At 39.5% G+C, this 22,005-nt stretch overlaps 1 protein-coding gene and 1 pseudogene across 11 annotated transcripts in view; both read left to right on the top strand.

Moving 5' to 3' along the window:
• The window catches only part of Tasp1 (taspase 1), a 250,756-nt gene that overhangs the window by 115,039 nt on the left and 113,712 nt on the right, over positions 1-22,005 (top strand). For 7 of the 11 annotated variants that reach the window (XM_028883579.2, XM_028883578.2, XM_028883576.2 and 4 more), the window contains one exon: positions 4,242-4,320. In XM_028883579.2, coding sequence (XP_028739412.1) covers positions 4,242-4,320 — 79 coding nt within the window. Of the gene's footprint in view, positions 1-4,241; positions 4,321-22,005 lie in introns of those variants that run through there. The other 4 variants (XR_003736073.2, XM_028883580.2, XM_037205258.1 and 1 more) reach the window with 1 other exon arrangement.
• LOC114702964 lies at positions 12,291-13,171 on the top strand (annotated as a pseudogene).

Raw genomic sequence — 22,005 nt, 5'->3', positions numbered from 1 at the left:
CAGTGGCATTTTGGCATTCCATGTCTCTCTGATTTTAGAGAGTAGATAGTATTTTTGGTCACCCCATATCTCAGCCAAGTATCTAGTAAATGAAGAGACTCTAATTTATGTGAAGTTTTCTTATTCTGAGTTCTCTTGCAGAGCTTTTTTTCAACATGCCTTCCTCACCTTCAATCTTTAATTCTGTCCTGAAAATGAAATCTAAGAATGAATTTGATATGCCAAGGGTGGTGGGTATTATGACCTGATTTTACACATTTCTTATGATCTTAGTAAATATTTGTGAATCAAGATACTCCTCTGTATTTTTTTAAAGAGGTTATGAAGATTTTATTTAAAACTCCATGTTTGGCTCTTGTCTTCCATGTGAAATGAAGCTTACTGTGTTGTATGTCTCTAACATTTGGAGAACAGATATCAATGTCACTGTTAGTTTGGTCATGGTTGCTAGTGATTGTTTGGAGCAGACTGACTTGTGGAAGATATCTGTTGCAAAGCTCCCAGTGATAGTCCCCAATCAACCCTTAATGTGGATAGATTCTGCACTATAGTTCTATACTAGTAGGGTGTGAGTGGTAATAGTAACTGATTTTGTGTTCCTTTTTGCCTACAATGTAGAAAATTTATGGAGAGTGATTACTTACCTTATGTATAGTGCTTTGAATGCATTATAAAAGTCTTTGTTCACTTATATTTTTCCGTATTATGGAACTGTATATTTATCAGGTTTGAAGTAAGAAAATCAAACTTTCTAAGTCAGGTTTGGATGTCCTGGTAGAGAAGATACATAAAGCCAACAGAGTTGCCTCCATTACTTTGTAATCTCTTGACTTTCTCATTTTTTATTTGTTTTGGGTAGTAAATAATAGCAGCACATTAACAAGGTACTGCATCCAGAAGTCTTGAAGCCATTCTGTCACCACAAATGGGACTTCTGTGAAATTTATGCATTGATTCGTTCTACTTGACTTGTTTAGAAATAAGCCATTGTGAGAGCTAAGAAGTCATCAAAACATGTGGAGTAAAGGAGTCAAAGTGCTTAGAGGAAAACACAGTTGCTTAGTTGTATGAAGTTGCTGGGTCCAGGAGACATCACGAACCTGGAGATATGAAGCATCAAATGAGAGATGAAGAAAACTATGAAGCACAAAAGCATGTTCTTTCATAGGCTAAGTAAAAACAAGCAGAAATGAGATACATTTCAATGTATTGTAAATGCTCAAATGAATGATTTTTTTTAAAATTAGCATACCTGCTATAGATATTTAATAGGAACACAGGTTGTAAAATTTAATTTAAACTGGGTTTACTTGTTTTAGTATGTAACCATTACAGTTTACAGTTGGGATATGAGAAAGGAATTAATAGACTTTACTAGTTGTAGTTGTAGTTTTCTCCAGTGCTGCTCAGCCCCCACAGACCCCGCAACCACTTATAAAATAATCACCTAGAAGCTTATATTAATTAAACTGCTCAGCCATTACCTCAGGCCTACCACTGACTAGCTCTTACACTTAAACTCAGCCCATTTCTGTTAATCTATATGTTGCCACATGTTCCGTGGTGTTACCTATTGCTTTTACATGCTACTCCCTGGACGGCAGGCTGGTGTCTCCTTACCCAGCCTTCTTCTACCAGGCATTCCCTTCTCTCCTTGTCTCGCCTACACTATCCTTCCTACCTGGCTACTGGCCAATCAGCATTTTATTTATGGATCAGTCATAGCAACATATATTCACAGCATACAGGACATCCCACAGCACTTCCCCTCTTCTGTTAGTTAGCAAATTCTGAAGATTAAATGCTATAGTGCTTACCAAGTTCTAGAAGATTGACATAACACATTTAAATTGCACATCATACTTCCTAGAAATGAACTATAGCTGTCATTGGTTATATATTTGCAGTTTTCAACACATGCATTCATTCACATGATCCCTTGACAACAATATGAAGTAAGTGTTTTTATTATTCTTTGTTGTAACATTTGTGGCATGAGGTATTAAACTCAGGGCTTGTGTATTCTAGGCAAGCACTCAGAACTGTACTCTTTGCCATCACTTTTGTCTTTTTTGAGACAGCCTTACTAAGTTGTCTTGGCTGACGATGAACTTGCTCTGTATTCCAGGCTTGCCTTGCACTTGTGATCCTCCTGCCCAAGCTGCCAAGCAGCTGGGATTATAGGTCTTCCACAACAATTGTTTGCCACATTATTATGCTCATTCTATTGGAAACAATAGTCCTGAGACAGTTAAGTAATATATCATTTATATAAGCTGCTATTTTTTATTATATATAACACCTTTAAAACAATTTTACTTCCAAAAACATAGGAAGCCTTTAAACATTTTAAAAAGGTATACATTTTACTCACAGAAGTGAATAATAGGGGTTCAAACTCTGTAATATTAATACTGTATTTTTGTTACTATCTCATCCTAACTAATTTCAGAAGGTTAAGAAGTAAGACAGCCTGAGGCCATGGAATTAAGAGTAGATACTATAAAAGGAATTTTCTTAAAGGAAGGAAAAAAGGGGGAGCAATACTGTGCATCCTTTCTTAGGAAGGTGTCTTCCCCAGGCTTTCTGAGAGGTACCCTTCCTCCTCCTCCTCCTCCTCCTCCTCCTCCTCCTCCTCCTCCTCCTCTTCCTCCTTGTCCCCCTTCCCCCTCCTCCTCCTTCCTTTTCCTCTTCCTCCTCCTTCTTCCCCTTCCTCCTCCTTCTCCTCCTCGCCCATCCCCCCCTGGTGCAGAGCTTTTTGCAGTTCCTACTGAGCCCCAAGGGAGGCAGGGAGACTGCCTGAAGCAGAAGTCCTCAGAGCCTGGGAGCAGCTCCAAGGCCTGGGTAGTGTTGACCTCTCCCAGGGCTTCACCAGATGCTGAGTCAGATGCTCCAGAAACCAGAGTTCTTATCTGTAAATTCCTCAGAAAATTCAGCCTTTCTCTAATTTGAGAATACTTATTTTTAATCTTTTTTTTTCTTATTTTATTGAGAATAGATGCTTTTCTCACATAATGTATCCTGATTGTTATTTCCATCTGCTCCACCCAGTTCCTCCCCACCTTCCCTCCCTGAGCTCAGAGGAGAGGGATTTGATGAGGCCATCCCATTTAGGACTGAGTTGAGGACCCTTATTTTTAAGGTTCCGCATTGATTTCAAGAGCCAGCAGAGCGACTGGCTGACAAACTATGAAAGGGAAAGGTTTTTAGGGGTTGGAAAAATTGCTGATGGGACTAAAGCAACTTTCTTGTGCTGTTTTTTAAGAACTTTTAGATTGTTAGAATACAGAATGCACTTGCTAGTATTTTGCATTTGTATGTGTGTTGTGTGTGTATGTGTCTGCATGTGTGTGGGTACCTGGTGAGCATGTATGTATGTGTATAGGCTTGAAATTGATGTTGAAAGTTTTCCTTGATTGGTCTCCACTTTATTTACTGAGGAAGGGTCACTCACTGAGCTTGGGGCTTTCTGGTTCTAGCTGGTCAAGCTAGCCAACTTGCCCCAGAGATCTCATATCTCTAATTCTGGGATTACAGGTGACTGCCATGCGTGCCCGGCTTTCTGTGTAGGTTTGGGGATCCAAATTCTGGTCCTTATAATTTCATGACAAGTGCTTTATACGTTGAGCCAGGTCTCAGGCTCTATTAATTTTTTGAATGACATATAATGTCTATACATATTTTTGTGGCATAATATGGTTTGGTTTATGTCCATGTTGTTTTATTAATGTTACCAGCTACTGGGGAAAGCAGAGTGGGGGACAGGGAAAGGTTATTCAAAGATACAGTTAGATAGGAAGAATAAATCTGATGTCCCCGTCATAGCAGAGTGAGAGTATGGTTAACAGTAATGCATTGCATATCTACAGACAGAAGATATAGCCTTGAGAGTTTGAAAAACATTGTTTGCATAGTTTTTATGCAACCTCTGCTGTTATGAACAATTTTTTACTTTATTTTCCCTGTGTGTGCATTCAAGTGTCCATGTGTGTGCACAAGAAGACAACTCCTGCTATGGTTCTTCAGTTATCCCCTTGTTTTTAGTCCACCCTGTTTTCTTGAGGTGGGCTCTCTCTTATTTTCATTTTTAATTAAATAGGTTTCATTATGACACTTTATACATAGTTTGTTTTGTTCTCTATTTTGTGTATTGTTACTAAACTGAGTTTTTTGATGGATATGACTTTTATCTCATATTGAAAACAGTGAGTACTATATGTGTCTGTTTTCTGTTTTCCTAGGCTGCTCTTTATGGATGTGGCTGCTGGGCTGAAAATACTGGAGCTCATAACCCCTACTCCACAGCTGTGAGTACCTCAGGTATTTGCTGCTTTCATGGCCATTTTTCATAGCTACAATCTGTCAGTCATTTAATAATTAAACATTTATTTTATTTATTTATGAGAATGAGGGGAAACATTTATGAGAGTGTTGATGCATGAAAAACATCATTAATATTTGGGAGGTTTTAAAGATTGCTTAGTTTCCAATTATAAACGTTTTGTAAAATTTATCAGTAAAACTCTGATATTAAGTGTCTTTTAATTCTATTTTATTTATCTAATGACCCATGATAGTTACATTCACATCACAAGTGATGTCAAAGCAGTGAGGCATTTCAGAAATTACCATTTAATCTCTTGAGTCAAATGTTGACATAAAACTCACATCATGTGCTTCAGAATGTATAGCCTATGGCATTTCCTCATACTATCCTCTTAATAAAATACAGAACTGTCTTTGTATGCATATTAAGAAAGTTTATAATTTAGTATTGATTGAAATAGAATGAGCATGTGTGACGTGGTATGTGTATGAGCATGCACATGTATGTATGTTGATGTGTCCCTGTGCTGTGAGGATGGGAAAGAGGGGTAAGGGAAATTTAATGGGTAGAATAATAATCTATTTTCAGTTTTTTGTAATACTGATACCACATATACTTGAAGCTTTTTCTCTTTATGTGGTGATATTACTGGTAGACAAGGTCAGTGATAGTCCACTCCTTCCTCATGTATCCCTCAAGTTCTTTTTCCAAACATCTCCAGGCTTTATCACATCTGTGCAGTACGGATATATCTTCCTTTCTTTTCTTCACCCTTTCAGTTTCTGACCACACTGGTTTTTGTTGTCTAGTACAGTAGCTCGCCTATGCTTCCTACTACTCATCCTGTGCTCTAGTGTAATATACAGTGCATTAGTAAATTGTCATATGTTGTTTGAACTCACTGACACGCTGCTTCTCTAGGCTGGCCTTTCCCCACTTCAGACTCTAGTGTGTTTACCTTAGTGTATCCTCCAAGATCCCTTGACCTGGAATGGGCTGGTCTCCTAGGCCTGTGAGAAAGGGAATGGAGAATGGTAAAACTGCCCAGAAGTAAGATACCAAGATGACAAACAGATTAAATTGCTGGAGTAAAAATAAAAACCTGTGTCCTGGAACATAGCTGGGAGATAATAGTTTCCAAGCACCTTCTCAAAATAAAAGATCCAACTACAGTTTATCCTATGCCATTGAAGACCCAGGAGGGGCCATCGCAGGAGGTGCTGTGCCTGAGATCTTCACCCACACATGATCTGGCTGACACCTGCCCTGTAGGTGGCTTTGTCTTTGGATCACCAGCTCACCAAAAAATGGCTTGGAGACTTATTATTAATTATGAAAGCTCGGCCTTAGCTTAGGCTTGTTCTTAACTAGTTTTTTTTTTTTTTTTGGTGGATTTTTGAGACAGGGTTTCTCTGTGTAGCTTTGCGCCTTTCCTGGAACTCACTCTGTAGCCCAGGCTGGCCTCGAGCTCACGGAGATCCGCCTGGCTCTCCCTCCTGAGTGCTGGGATTAAAGGTGTGCGCCACCACCTGGCATTATAACTTAAATTAACCCATATCTTTTAATCTACGATCTTTTATGTGGCTCAGTTACCTTGACTCTGTACTCCACATTCTGCTTCCTCTCCATCTGGTTGACAACTCTGCCTTTTTTCCTCTTTGACTCCTCTCTGTCCCCAGAAGTTCCACCTAACTCTTCCTGCCTAGTTATTGGCCATTCAGCTCTTTATTAAAGCAGTCACAGTGACATACACATCTTCACACAGTATAAAGGAATATTCCACAGCATGCCCACTGACTGGTACGGTTCTCTCCACTTGCCCCAGTCCATTTCTGCTGGATGCTTAGTTGCCTGATCAGGTGCTCCACTGTCTTTCACCTCCTCGTGGTCGTCTTTTTTGTCTTTCATGTTTGCCGCACACTTAACAGTTCTTCAAAACAGAAGGCATGGCTATTGTGGACATTTTCTGTGCAGAACATCTACAGTACAGACACTGCCCATTATAGCATAGAAATTGGCGCTCTCTTGATTTTTTTTTTTTAATTTCCCCTTTGTCTCTGGCCTGCTTCATTTCAGGTACCTTTATAGGATTTTCTTCCTCTTGAAAATAGTTGTGGGGTTTGGTTATCTTCATTTTTCTATATGCTTTCTCTTGCTGATTTGGTGTCCTTGCTATCTTCCTGATTTTAACTGTTTTCTCTTTGCCTATTAACTTCTACATTTGTGTCTGCTGTGGGTTTTCTCTGGAAGTCTACATACATCCTTTCTGTCTTCCTGTTAAGTATTCCCCTGTGAGTTTTATATATGTAATTTTTTTCCTATGACTACCTTTCTCCAATGGTTTTCTTCTTAAAAATATTTCAAAATTACATTAATATTGTGTATATGGCGGCCATATCTGTTTGCCACAGTGCATGTGTGGAGATCAGAGGACAACCCATAGAAGTCAGTTCTCTCTTCCCATAGTTTCCCAAGGATCAGACTCAGCTTGACAGGCTTAGCCATAAGTGTCTTTACCTGCTGAATCGTCTCACTGACTCTCTTAGCTGTTTTCTTGCCCTCATTATCCTCCTCTTTTAGATATTAAACATTTTAGATATTGGCACTGTTCTAATTCATTGCTTCTTTCCATTTTCACTGACCTGTCTTTGTTATTTAGACTTGTGTTTTCTAACCTACCATGTGTGGCTTCCAGACTATCTATCTCCTTTCTTTGTATCAGAAAATATGATTGTGAGTCATGAGGCTATTTGATATACAAATCAATAATCAATCGAAAGCATACCAATATAACTGTAAAAATGCTTTTCATCTTTTATTTTGAACAGAAGAACAAAATATAGTAATGCATTAATTTTCAGTTTAATCTTGATGGAACATAAAAATCTTGCCACACAGTGTCAGAAATTAGCTAATGTATGTAGTCCTGTGTCTTTAAAGAAAAATTATATGAACAAACTGAAGTATGAAGCATTGCTTCTTTTGTATTTTCCCACAAAACTGTCAGTATCATGTATTGTGCTTGTGTTGGTTTTAGCAAATGTCTTCACTGAGTTAGTTAATTGTTTTGGTATTATCCTCAAATCTTGATATTTGGAACTGTCTTGAGAGTCTGCCTGTCATTTTGTGAAAGAGATTCAATCTCTTTGAGATTACTTATTCACCAACAAAACTCAGTTTTTAAGAACTGGTGGTGTGGCAGTTAGAATAAGAACCTACTTTATAAATTTGATCCTGTTGCAAGAAAAGCTAGAATTGTACCATTAAGGTCTTTACAATCTCCCTTTCCCTCTCTGTTCCCCATTTTGTCTCTCCTGCATCAGTTGTTTCCAGTTCATGGTACCCAGAATTGCATTTGAATGTGGATATGAGACATGATTGAACTGGAGGATGATAGAACAGATGCCTGCTCCTCCTTTCTGTAGGACTGTGTTGGCTTCTTTCTTGTTTTCCTTGGGACTGTTGTTGTGAGGTTGATGATGGAAAAGCATGGCAGAGTTCGAGTATCTAAGCCATAGGAAAGGTAGAACACAGAATTTTGTGATTATCCAGAATAAAAAAGACTTGTGCCTTGAGCAGTTGTAGAAAATCCAGAGACCTGGCTAGTGTTTTGGTTTATATATCTTGGAAGGTGATAATTGAAAAGCAGAGAAAAGACAGTTGGTTATGGTCAGGATAGGGCTCTCCCAAGGCCAGACAGGCAATTTGGTCATTAGCTCGAGGAATAAACTCCAGCATCTTGTTCTCATCATTGGGTAGGGAGGAATGAGTAGGGGTGTGTGTGGGACAAGAACTGCTCTTGCAAACAACTGACAAATGTTTTGGAGTCATAGGACTATTCAACACTAGGAATGGAGAAGAGCAGTCACCTTGCTTCTGGTCCAGACTTGGTAGTTGTAGTTGCTAGTTGTTAGTTAGTAACACAACAGGAATAACTGGCCATTGCTGTTGACATAGAGGTCCTCAGTGCACACCTTTCACCATTAAGTTCCATTTATTATATGTCACATCTTTTATAAAATAGACAATATTTAATGCTAGTAAGGGAAACAAAAATATTACCAATAGAAGAATGATGAAGCATTTTCACTTCACTTAACATATGGTTGTTGCTTTATGAGAAAATAAGGAACTGGGGATGTTCCTTCAGTGATAAGTGTTTGCTTTATTGGTAATAAACCCACTTCCCATTCTGTGCCTAACATTTAGTCATTTTAAATTTCAGTCCCAATCCTTTGAACACAATGTAAATAGCAAGCAAAATGAACACACCTAGTTTTCATGTGGCGCACAACAGACAGACAACCAAACAGAACAGCTTGCATTGGGAAACAGTGACAGCTCTATCACTACCATAGCTTATTGGACAGCATCATACCTTCTTATTCTCGAACATTCCTCTCATTTCTCCTACTCCCCTTCTTTTGAGACCAAGTTTTGAGTGGCCAAAGCTGGCTTTGAAATTTCGTCTGCTGCCCCTACTCTTGAGTGCTGAAGATTACAGATGTGAGTTCTTGTGTCTAATCAGAATTTTTAAATATGAAAAAGGCATATATTAGAATTAGTAAATTATTAAAAGTTTTTTATTATCATTTTTAAAAATGAAAATAAGTAACTTGTAACTTTTTGAAGTAATAAGGCAGGTTTCTGAGGAAAGGATGCTGCGGGTGGATTGGCATCTCTTGAGTGCCTGACATAGAGCTTTACACATGGTGAGAAACTAATATTTAAAGAAAAGAAATGAGCATGTGGCTCCAGCCTCTTTTAGAAGGATGCTTACTTTTTCTAAAGGTGGTTCATCATCTTAAATAACACTTTATGGTTTAAATCTTTACTGAATTTGGATTTGTACATAGTTGTTCAGTAGCAGATGAGATGTGTACTGTAAGATACATCCTTGTTGGTCTCTGGCCATAGAAAGGAAGAACATGTGAAGGATTAGAAGATCAGAGGAGGAAACCTGCTGGAGATTGAGGTTGTGCTCTGGTTGACCTTAAGGTTGTCTTCTGTTCCTTGTCACTTCTCTCGTCTCATTTCTTCTCCTCCTTTCCCTCATCCTTCTCTTCGTCATTTCCCACTTTTTGAAAATGGATTTTTCTCATATAATATATTCTGATTGAGTTTTCCCTTCCTTGACTCCCAGTTCCTCTCCACCTCCCCTTCTATCCAGATCCACCCCCTTGCTGTCTCCCATTATAAAATAAACAGTGTTCTAAGGGATAGTATCTGTGTCTGTCTATCTATCTATCTATCTATCTATCTATCTATCTATCTATCTATCTATCTAACTAACTGCATACTATGAAGATTAAGAATATCTATAAAGAACACATCAGAATAGAACAAAACAAGTCTACAGAAGGAGAGGAGCCCAAGAAACAGATACAGATTCAGAGACTGACTCATTTGCACATTCTTGGATCCCATAAAAACATGAAACTAGAAGCCATAATATAGACACAAAAAACCTGTAGGGTAAAAAGAGATTAAAAAAAAAAAAAAAAAAAAGACAGGCCACACCAGTCAGAAGAACAGGTGAGTGATCCACCTGCCAGCTCAACTGTCCCATTCCCTAGATTCTGTTGCTAAAGACCCTTCCTACAGCCCATCATCCCAGCTCATTTCTGCTGTACTGCCTGGCCCTGCCTCTAACACCTGGGGACTTCTGCCTCCCAGGAGCAGGGCACACCAATTAGAAGAATAGCTCATTGTCCACCCTGTTGCTGGGCCCTGCCCCCATCCCCAGTGGACTTCTGCCACTTAGGCGTAGTTCACAACAGTTAATGCAGACTTCTGCTGCTCAAGTGCAGACCACACCAATCTGGAGAACAGAGATCCCCTGCTGCACCAAAGGCCAAGCTAACTTCCGGAAGGCCAACTTTCAACTTGGACAGAGACTCCCTACTTAACGGGGCCTTCAGGGGCCAACCTTAAAGACCTCATTTCAGGGTCCAAAGGAGACACTACAATAAGTGAGGGAAAAACTAATATCTGATGGTGAAGGAATGAATCTGCTTACACTGTGTTCTATCTGTCCATGTTCTTTATTCTTCTACTCTTTTGTCTCTTTTTACTCTCCTAATTTTCTTGGCCTAATTGTCTATAATTTCTTAGCTCAAATTCTTTGTTCTCATCTTCCTGCTTCTTCTCATCTCACCTAGTAAGTCTTCTTTCACAGGAGGCTCAAGTTACAGGAGTTACCTCTCATTGGTCAAAAGCATATTCCTAGGGTAAGCGATAAGGAGCTGAGACATTTACCCTGGCACCACACATTTTCAAGGTTTCAGGAGTAATAGGGAGGGCCATAGTACCCAAATGAGACAAAACCCGAGACATAGGTCTATTGTGAGCAGACTTAGCAAGTGAAGAATTTGCATGCTTTCTTTAGGGTGCTTTGTGTTAATAATCTTTTTAGATACCTGTGACTAGAAGGAAAACCCCAACCCAAGGAAGTTAACTATCCCCATAAAAATGCAGGCAATAGATAATATCAAACCAGCAAGATCCAAAGAAGGGAAATACATAGACACACACACACACACACACACACACACACACACACACACACACACACTATCACCACCACCACCACCACCACCACCACCACCACCATAACAGGAATTAACAGTCATTGCTCATTATTATCTCTCAGTATCAATGGACTGAATCCACCAGTTAAAAGATACATGATAACAGAATGGAAACGAAAACAGGAGGACCCATCATTCTGTACATCCAGGAAGCACAACTCAACATCAAAGGTAGACATTACCTCAGAATAAAGGGCTGGAAAAAGATTTTCTGAGCAAAGGGACCTAAGAAGCAAGCTGATGTAGTTATTTAATATCTAACAAAATAGATATCAAACCAGAATTAAGCAAAAGATATGGAGAAGCACATCTCATACTCGTCAAAGGAAAAATGCACCAAGATGCCGTCCTAGTTCTGAACATCTATGCCCCACATGCAAGGACACCCACATTTGTTAAAAAAAAAAAAAAGAAAAAATTGCTAAGGCATAAATCACATATTGAACCTCACTCTTACCAATGAACAGGTTGAGCAGACAGAACCTAAACAGAGAAATAATAGTACTAACACATTATGATGCAAATGGACCTAACATATACTTACAGAACATTTCACCTAAACACAAAGAATGTACCTTTTTCTCAGCACCTCATTGAACCTTTCCTAAAATTGATCATACACCTGGACATAAAGCAAGTTTCAGCAGACATAAGAAAATTGAAATAACCCCCTGTATCTTATCAGACCACTGTGGTTTAAAGCTGGATTTCAACAACACCAGAAACAACAGAAAGCCTACAAAACCCGTGGAAACTGAACAATTCTTAGTAGAATTACTGAGATTATCACTGGGTCAAGGAAGAAATAAAGAAGGAAATGAAAGACTTCCTAGAATTCACTGAAAATGATGTACAACATACCCAAATTTATGGGACATAATCGAAGTGATGCTAAGAGGAAGGTTCATAGCACTAAATACCTTCATGAAGAAGTTGGAGAGATCTCATACCAGCAACATAACAGCATACCTGAAAGCTCTAGAACAAAAAGAAACAAACACACCTAAGAGGAGTAGATGGCAGGAAATAATCAAACTGAGGACTGAAATTAAAGGAAAAAAAAAAAAAAGAAACAGAGCACAATACAAACAATTATTGAAACAGAGAGTTGTTTTTTTGAGAAAATCAACAAGGTAGACAAAATTTTATCCAAGCTAACTAAAAGGCAGAGAGAGAGAGAGAGAGAGAGAGAGAGAGAGAGAGAGAGAGAGAGAGAGAGAGAGAATTAACAAAATCAGAAAGGAAAAGAGGGATATAACAACAGACACTGAGGAAGTCCAAAGAATCATTAGGTTATACGTCAAAAACCTGTACTTCCCCAAATTGGAAAATCTAAAAGAATTTCTCAATATATTCCACTTACCAAAGTTAAATCAAGATCAGATAGACAATTTAAATAAACTCCCAATGAAATAGAAGCATTCATTAAAAGTCTTCCAGCCAGTCACTAGGGTCCTGGGAGCCAAGCTAGCAGGAAAATGCAGCCCTTGACTGAAGAAGAGCCCCAAGTAATATTTGAGAAGATTTCAAAATACATCAAGGAGGATCTATAGCTCCTGGTGGACAGGCCCAACAGTACTTACTATTTCTGCCTGAACAACAACCCAAATGTACTATGTGAGTGTGATGATTCTGAAGCTGGCCACTAACATCTATGGGGATAAGCTAGTGTCACTGGGGATATGTTTTGGAAAGTTTACCAAGACCCACAAGTTCTGGTTGCACGTTACAGCTCTCAGATACCTTGCACCCTATGCTAAGTATAAAGTGTGGATAAAGTCAGGAGCAGAGCAGCTTTTCACTGAAAGTACTTTTCAGTACCAGAGAGCAGTGGTTTATTCCATGGCAGACATTCCTTTGGAGTTGGGAGTGGCCACAAAGTCTACTCAAGACTACAGAAAAGTGGACCCCATGGCAATTGTGGTGTTTCATTAGGCAGACATTGGCGAATACGTACTGCATGAAGAAACATTGATGTAGGATGGCCATCCCAAGACCTTTTTGCTGTATGAGTGGACTTAGCTTTGTTTTCTGTGTGTGCAGAAAACATTATGTTAAATTTGGATAACACTGATACGTGCAACTTGGATTCTTACTCAACAGAAATGGCTCAAAAATAGAGATTCAGGTACTCTAGAGGCAAAAGTAAGTGGATCACAAGTATAAGGCCTGCTGGGACTACTTAGCAAGTTCAAGGCTAACCTAGGCTACATAGTCAGACACTGTCTTAAAACTCTAAAACAAACAAACAAACCAACCAACCAACAAACAAAAAACCCCAAACAAAAAATTAGAGTGTTTCTATTCTGTTAAAAAATTCTCTTTTTTGTTGATTCTCTGTGTGGTTTGGGTATCAGGGTGACTGGCCTCAGAAAATAAATTTGATTATGTTTTTTTCTGTTTCTGTTTTATAGAATAATTGACGAATATTGGTGTTAGCTCTTCTTTGAAAGTCTAGTGGAATTCTGCTCTAAAAGAGCCTAGGGCCAAATGGTTTTAGTGCAGAATTCTACCAGACATTCAAAGAAGATCTAAAACCAACACTTGTCATATTATTCCACAAAATAGAAATAGAAGGGACATTGCTAAATTCATTTTATGAGGCCATAGTCAATCTGATACCCAAACCACACAAATACTCAACAAAGAAAGAGAATTACAGACCAATTTCCCTCATGAACATAGATGCAAAAATAATCAATAAAATACTCGAAAACTGTATCCAAGAAACATAGAAAAGATTATCCACCATGATCAAGTAGGCTTCATTCCAGAGATGCAGCAATTGTTCAACATATGAAAATCTGTCAGTGTAATCCACCATATAAACAAACTGAAAGAAAAAAAGCCACATGATCATCTCATTAGATGGTGAAAAGCCTTTGACAAAATCCAACACCCTTCTTGATAAAAGTCTTGGAGAGATCAGGGATATAAGGGACATACCTAAACATAAAGGCAATTTACAGCAAGCCTATATCCAAAATCAAATTAAATGGAGAGAAACTCAAAGCAATTCTACTAAAATTAGGAACAGGTCAAAGGCTCTCCACTCTCTCCATATCTATTCAATATAATACTCTATATAGTACTCTAGCTAGAACAATTAGACAACAAAAGGAGATCAGTGGATACATATTGGAAAGGAAGAATCAATGTATCGCTATTTGCAGATGATATGCTAGTATACGTAAGCGACCCCAAAATTTCTTTCTTTTTTTGTATGTATTTATTATGTATATAGTGTTATGCCTGCATGTATGCCTGCACTCCAGAAGAGGGCGTCAGATCTCATTATAGATGGTTGTGAGCCACCATGTGGTTGCTGGGAATTGAACCTAGGACCTCTGGAAGAACAGCCAGTGCTCTTAACCTCTGAGCCATCTCTCCAGCCCCCAGCGACCCCCAAATTTCTAATAGGGAACCCCCCTTTTTCATTTTTCTTTATTAAGAAATTTTCTACTCACTCTACATACTACCCACAGATACCTCCTCCTCCCTCCTCCCACCCCCCCAGCCCTCTCTCCCAAGCCACCCCACATCCCTACATTCCTCAAATCAAGGCTTCCCATGGGGAGTCAGCAGAACCCTGCACACTGAGCCTAGGCAGGTTCAAGACCCTTCCCACTGCACCAAGGCTGCACAAGGCATCATACCACAGGCACCGGATTCCCAAAAGCCTAACAGGGAACCCCTTACAGCTGATACAACACCTTCAGTGAAGTCGCTGGATACAAAATTAACTAAAAAAAGATCAGTAGCCCTCATATGTACAAATGATAAATTGTCTGAGAAAGAAATTGGGGGGGGGGAGACCTTTCACAATAGCCACAAATAATATAAAATATCTAACCAAGAAAGTGATAGACCTGTATGACAAGATCTTCAAGTTTTTGAAGCAAGAAATTGGAGAAGATAATAGAAGATAAATCTCCCATGCTCATGGATTGGTAGGATTAATGTAGTACAAATGGCCATTTTACCAAAAGCAATCTACAGATTCAAAGCAATCCACATCAAAATTCCAACACAATTCTTTTTTTTTTTTTTTTAAAGATTTATTTATTTATTATGTATACAGTGTTCTGCCTGCAGGCCACAAGAGGGCATCAGATCTCATTATAGATGGTTGTGAGACACCTTGTGGTTGCTGAGAATTGAACTCAGGACCTCTGGAAGAGCAGCCAGTGCTCTTAACCTCTGAGCCATCTCTCCGGCCCCCCACAACACAATTCTTTACAGACCTTGAAAGAACAATACTCGACTTCATATGGAAAACCAAAAAAACTAGTATAGCTAAAACAATCCTGTACAATAAAAGAACTTCCAGAGGTATCACCACCCCTGATTTCAAGCTATACTGTAGAGCAATAGTAATAAAAACTCCATAGTATTAGCATGAAAAAAGATGAGTTGATCAATGGAATTGAAATCTAAGACCTAGAAGTAAATCCACACAGCTATGGATACCTGATTTTCGACAAGGAAGCCAAAAGTTATACAATGGAAAAAAGAAAACATCTTCAACAAATGGTGCTGGTCAAACTGGATGTTTTCATAAAGAAGAATGAAAATGATCTATGTCTATCACCCTGTACAGAACTCAAGTCCAAGTGGATCAAAGACCTCTCAACATAAATCCAGATGTGCTGAACCTGATAGAAGAGAAAGTGGGGGAAATAGCCTTGAGCACATTGGCACAGGAGACATCTTCCTGAACAGAACACCAGCAGTCCAGGCACTAAGATCGACAATTACCACCTGGGACCTCATGAAAGTGATAGGCTTCTGTAAAGGAAAGGACACTGTCAAAGGGACAAATGACAGTCTGCAGAATGGGAAGAGATCTTTAACAACTCCACATCTGACAGAGGGCTAATATTAAAAATATGTAAAGAACTCAAGAAACTAGACATCAAAAAAACCAAATAATCCAGTTAAATGATGATGTACAGGTCTGAACAGAGAATCATTATCAAAAGAATCTCAAATGGCCGAGAACACTTAAAGAAATGTTCTATGTCCTTAGTCATTAGGGAAATGTAAATCAAAAGACACGGAGATTTGAATGGCTAAGATCCCAAACAGAAGTGGCAGCTCATGTTGTTGAGTATATGGAGCAAGGGGAACATTCCTCCTCTGCTTTGTAGACATCAGCTCTACTTCTCCATGTTCAATGAATTGTGTCTGTGTTGTTTTCAGCAGTAGGGCCTTACTGTCAGTTTGTGGAGAGCAACCTGTAGTCTTGAAAATAGTCTAGGTTGTTTGGGCATCCCCATAGGATGGACCCCTTTGGCCAGCAACTCAATTATATGTATCCAGTTCCTGGAACAGAAGCTTCATTTGGTGATACTAAATGTCCAGAGGGGCTCTGTCTCCCCCATTTTGGTGATTTTATTGGAAGCTTCTACTGTATTGTTTGCATACTACCCCTCAAATGCCCCTTAATTTTAGCTGTTTCTACCATATTCCCTCTTAACCTCCCACTTCCTACTTGTTTTTCTCATTCCAGCACTCCACCATCCAAACACAGCTATCTGTTCTGTTTCCCTTTCCTAGGGAGATCTATCTGCTTGCAGCCCCATCCCCAGGCCCTTATGCTGTGCCTAACCTCTGTGGTTTTGTGGATTGTGGCTTGGTTATCATTGACTTAATAGCTAATATTCATATACAAGTGAATATATACCATATTTGTCTTTCTGGGTCTGGGTTGCCTCAAAACGATTTTTTTTTACCCCTAATTCTATCCATTTATCTGTGAATTTCATGTTTGTTTGTTTTTTCTTTTAATGGCTGAGTCATATTCCAATGTGTAAATCTACCACACTTTCCTTATCCATTCTTCTGTTATGGGCATTTAAGGTTGTTTCCAATTTTTAGCTTTATGAATAAAGCAGCAATGAACATGGTTGAATAGTTGTCTCTGTGGTAGGATGAAGCCTCCTTTGGGTATATACCAAGAGTGGTTTAGCTGGATCTGTAGGTAGATCGATTCTTGTCTTCCTGAGGAACCACCACACTAATTTCCATAGTGGCTGTACAAATTTGCACTCTCACCAGCAATGGATGAGTGTTCACTTTATTTAATATCCTTGCCAACATGAGCTATCATTTGTTTTACTGTTCTTAGCCATTGAAATTTCAAAGTAGTTTTGATTTGCATTTCCCTGATAACTAAGCATGTTGAACATTTCCTTAAGTGTTTCTCAGCCATTTGAGTTTCCTTTTTTTGGGAATTCTCTGTTTAGATCGGTATCTCATTTTTATTTGGGTTATTTGTTTTCTTTATATCTAGTATAGTGTGTGTGTTCTGTGTACATTTTGGATATTAGCCCTCTATCAGATGTGTAGCTGGTAAAAATCTTTTCCTATTCTGTAGGCTGCTGCTTTGTCCAAATGACGGTTTCCTTTGTAGTGCAGAAGCTTCTCAGTTTCCAGAGGTCCCATTTATTAATTATGGATCTTCTTAGTGCCTGTGCTAACAATGTTCAGAAACTTTCCTGTGCTAATGAGTTCAAGGCTATTCTCGACTTTCTCTACTATTAGGCTCAGTGTATCTGGTTTATGTTGAGATTTCTGATCCGTTTGAGGTGGAGCTTCATGCAGGGCGAGAAGTATGGGTCTGTTGGCACTCTTTGACATGCAGCCATCCAGCATGACCAGCACCATTTTGTGAAGAGACTGTCTTTATTCCACTTTGTATTTCTGTTGTCTTTATAAAAAATGGGGTGTTATTGGGATGTGGATATATGTCTAAGTCTTCAATTTGATTCCACTGAACATCATGTCTGTTTTTGTGCCAATATTATAGCTCTGTAGTACAATTTGAGGTTGAGGATGGCGGTATCTCCATCAATTCTTTTATTATTTAGGATTGTTTTAGCTATCCTTTTGTGTGTGTGTGTGTGTGTGTGTGTGTGTGTGTGTGTGTGTGTGTGTGTGTAGTTTCATCTGAGGCTGAAAATTGTCCTTTCCAAGTTCTGTGAAGAATTGTTTTGGAATTTTGAGGGCGATTGCATTGAATCTGTAGATTGCTTTTTGGTAGGATGGCCATTTTTACTGTATTCATCCTACTGATCATGAGCATTGCAGATCTATCATCTTATAATATCTTCAATTTCTTTCTTAATGTCTTAAAGTTTTTACCATGCAAGTTTTTGACTTTCATAGTTATAGTTATCACAAAATATTTTTATTATTTGAGGTTATTGTGAACAGTGTTGTTTCCTTTATTTTTTTTTCTGTTTTATTCATTTACTTCTTTTTTGTGTGTGTGTGTTTTCATAGATTTAAGGGATTTATTCATATACTATTTAAGGACCGTCTTAGAGTTCCTATTGCTGCAATGAAACACAATATCCAAAAAGCAATTTTGGGAGGAAAAGGTCTGTTTAGCTTACACTTCCACACAGCACTGTTCATCATGAAGGTAGTCAGGACAAGGACTCAAACAGGGCAGGTCTGGAGACAGGAGCTGGTGCAGAGGCCACAGAGGGGTGCTGCTTACTGGCTTGCTCCTCATGGTTTGGTCAGCTTGCTTTCTTATAGAATACAGGATCATGAGTCCTGGAGTGGCATCTCCCACAGTGGGCTGGGTTGCCCTTCCTTCCCCCGACCATTCACTAATTAAGAAAATTCCTAGCCGGGCGGTGGTGGCGCACGCCTTTAATCCCAGCACTTGGGAGGCAGAGGCAGGCGGATCTTTGTGAGTTCGAGGCCAGCCTGGGCTACCAAGTGAGTTCCAGGAAAGGCGCAAAGCTACACAGAGAAACCCTGTCTCGAAAAACCAAAAAAAAAAAAAAAAAAAAAAAAAAAGAAAGAAAGAAAGAAAGAAAATTCCTTACAGGCTGGCCCACAGCTCAATCTTAGGGAGGCTTTTTTTTTTTTTCAGTCAAGGTTCCTCCTCCTCTAAGATGATTGTAGTTTGTTTCAAGTTGACATAAATCCAGCCAGAACAAGGACATCTCTCATATTCATAAAAACTATTTTAAGGTCTTTGTCTTGTTTCAGCCATGTTGCATTTCTTAGGGCTTACTGTGGCCGGTTGCTGGGCTCTAGTAGAGGCATACTGTCCTGGCTGTTTCTGTGCTGGTTTCTAGGCATCTGAGTTTGTGATGATTATAGTTCAAGGTACTGATATCATGATAATTTGATGAGTGTTTTGTTCCTTGGTTTCTGTTGCCTTCTCTGGTTCTTTAAGAGTGTGGTAACTATGTGTTGCCTTGTAGGGAATGCTTTGAGGTTCCTTATAGGTGTGATCACTGGGGTTTCTGTGTAGAATGTGTTTCTAGATATTGGAAGCTTACACTTAGGAATGGAATGGGGACGGGCGAGGAGGAAGGGTTGAGGAGGTCCACAGGAAGGGGGGAAGCAGGGTCTTCCCCCAGGATCTGCTTAGTCTCCTGGGAATGGGGACTGAGAGTGAGGAGAGGGCACAACAGGTAGTTTGCTATAGAGCTGGGGATGATACTGAGGGTTGGATTTGAGGAGAGGAGGGAAGGTGAAGACCTGAAGCTAGCCTACGTGCTTTGCTGCTTGCTTACTTCTCTGGCACGCTTGGCTGGCAGGTTTCCAGGGAATGCCTTCTGAAGGTGGGGGTGGGATAATGAAATGAGTGGGGAGGAAGGTTGGAGGAGATCGTCATGTTTCTAAAGAGTTTTGGGGTGACAAGAAAACTGCTGTGTGGTTGCTTTGGAGTTCAGTGTTTTCTGATTGTTTAGGTTCTTTGCTTTTATGGCAGTCCTAGAAACCTGAGGCCTGGGAGAGCTATGACTATGATTTGCCCAAGTAAGTAGAACGGTAGATGAGATTTTAAAACTGCATACATTGAAAGCATTGTATGCTTTAAATTGAGTTACTGACTGGAGTCTCTTCCTTAAGAGCTTGGATAGTACGCCCCCTTTTCCTCCTTTCTCAGCCGTCCCTGCCCATATGAAAGATGCTTGAGGGAGTATGCTCAAAAACTACTCATGGACTCTTTGTCAGGAGTGGACAGAGGATCAGCGGTGGACTGGTGCTGAAGTGTCTGCCAGTGCCACTACTGCTCTTTCAGGGATGTTGAAATCAGCCAGGAAACCATGCTGCATCTTCTTTTCTAAGCAGCCATTATTCTTTATCTTTTGTCTTAAGTGTGTCACAGGAACTTTTGGCAACCATACCCCAGTTGTCCTCAAAATGTTTTGTGCAAATCAATTTGGGATTTAATCTTTCTAGTCCTTTCTCCATCTTATAGCAACCCTGCAAGGCGAAATGTTTAGGAATTGTTGAGGCTTGCTCATTATTTTAGTTTTTTTTTTTTTAGTTGCCCTATTTTACTTAATTTTCAAACAGGGTCTCTCTCTATATATCCCTGACTGTCCTGGAGCTTGCTATGTGGACCAGGCTGGCCTCAAACCTCCAGAGATCCTCCTGCCTGTGCCTCCAAAGTGCTGGTATTATTTACTCTTGAATATATTTCAGGAAAGCTTTCTCTCTGCCACTCCACATCTTCTCTTGTCAAAATTATGAGCAACTTCAATCTAGGTGATTAATACTGTGATCAGCATTGACAGCTGTTTGAAGGGTTTGTTCCTTCTGGAACTCCTGCCCTTGACTGGTGCTCGCTCTGCTATTGTTCCCCTTACCTCACGAACTGCAACTTCTTAGTTTGCTGTATTGATACCTCCTGTCTTTCTCACTTCTCAGCATCTGATCATCAAAGCCTTTTTTGGACACCCATTCCTTTAGTGTCCCATCCAGTCTGATGGCAAACCTTCATCTATCCTGATGTCTTGTACATCTCTATCTCCAAGTTGGTTCCTCCCTAGAGCTCATTTATAATCCACAGGTTTGTTAAACACACCTGCTCATATTTCTAATGGATGTCTCAAACTTAGCATGTCAAAATATGGGCTCTCAATTTTGTCCCCAACTCACACCAGGTTCTCTTGAAATCTTTTCTACACAGCAGATTGCAAATTCATCTTCCTAGTGGCTCAGGCCAAAATTGGGGCACTATCCTTTGATCTTCCTCTGCTGCCCACATCTTGCCTTTGTTCTCCTCTGTAAATGCATTTAAATATGACCGTTTATCAGCCTGTTAGTGCTGCCAGTCTACCCAAGATGCCATCATTTCTAATCCAGTTTATGGCAAAAGCTTTCTAGCTTGTCTCTTGGTTTTTGCTCTTTCTCCCTTTAGTCAGTTCTCAACACTGAAGTTGTCATTTAAAGCTAACTCAATCCCTCCCTCCCTCTTTTCTCTTTTACTCTCCCTTCCCTTTCTTATCTCCCACCTTTGGCTGTCCATTTGGTTTCTTCTTAAAAGAAAAGATGAAAGCTTCCTAGCTTTCCCTCAGCAGCTCTTGCCTTCCTCCCCTTGACTGCTCGGTCGCAGGTACCATGGCTGTCACTGTCCTTCAGGAGTCCTTAGGACCTACACTTGAGTTGTCCTTCGCTTTTCACTTGTAGGAGTCAAGTCCCCACCCTCACCATCAGCTTAGTTACATGGTTTCCCTTCTCACTCAGATCTTTTGACCAAAGTATACAAACATGAAATTCTTGCTATTCTCATTCATATTTTATTTTTTCATTGTATGCATCATTTCATATTCTATTATTTTAATATTCATGTCTTTATTTTCTGTCTTCTCTAAACACCATGAAGGTTGGGGTGCCAACATCTTTGTTCACTGAAATGTGGGTGGTATACATCATAGAACATCTGGTGCTTGTTGAATGAATGAATGAATGTAAATGAATATGAATGGCAAATCAAGACAGTAGGCAGAATGAGGAAGGCCATTCATTCCCAGTAAGGACCAAGAGGAAGGTAAATATGGATTGGGAGTCCTTTATTCTGTTGACAGTAGGGATGACTGAGGAAGATGATGAGGGTAAGGCATTTTGACCTCAGTTCGAAGTCTTAGGTTATGATCTCTAGGAAGCTTTGAATAAGTGAATTTTCTTTCCCATGAAGCAAGAGTTCCTTTTGAGCAGGGAAATGCTCATACATTTGCAAGTTACGTGAAAATGGATTTTTTTTTTCATTTCTAAAGTTGTTTCTGGAGAGAGGAGCACTGATGCAGACACTTAAGAAGTTAAATGCATAGC

Source organism: Peromyscus leucopus, chromosome 4 (assembly GCF_004664715.2).
Source record: "Peromyscus leucopus breed LL Stock chromosome 4, UCI_PerLeu_2.1, whole genome shotgun sequence".
In the NCBI taxonomy this organism is placed as follows: domain Eukaryota; kingdom Metazoa; phylum Chordata; class Mammalia; order Rodentia; family Cricetidae; genus Peromyscus; species Peromyscus leucopus.
This window is presented reverse-complemented; position numbering and strand designations above follow the sequence as displayed.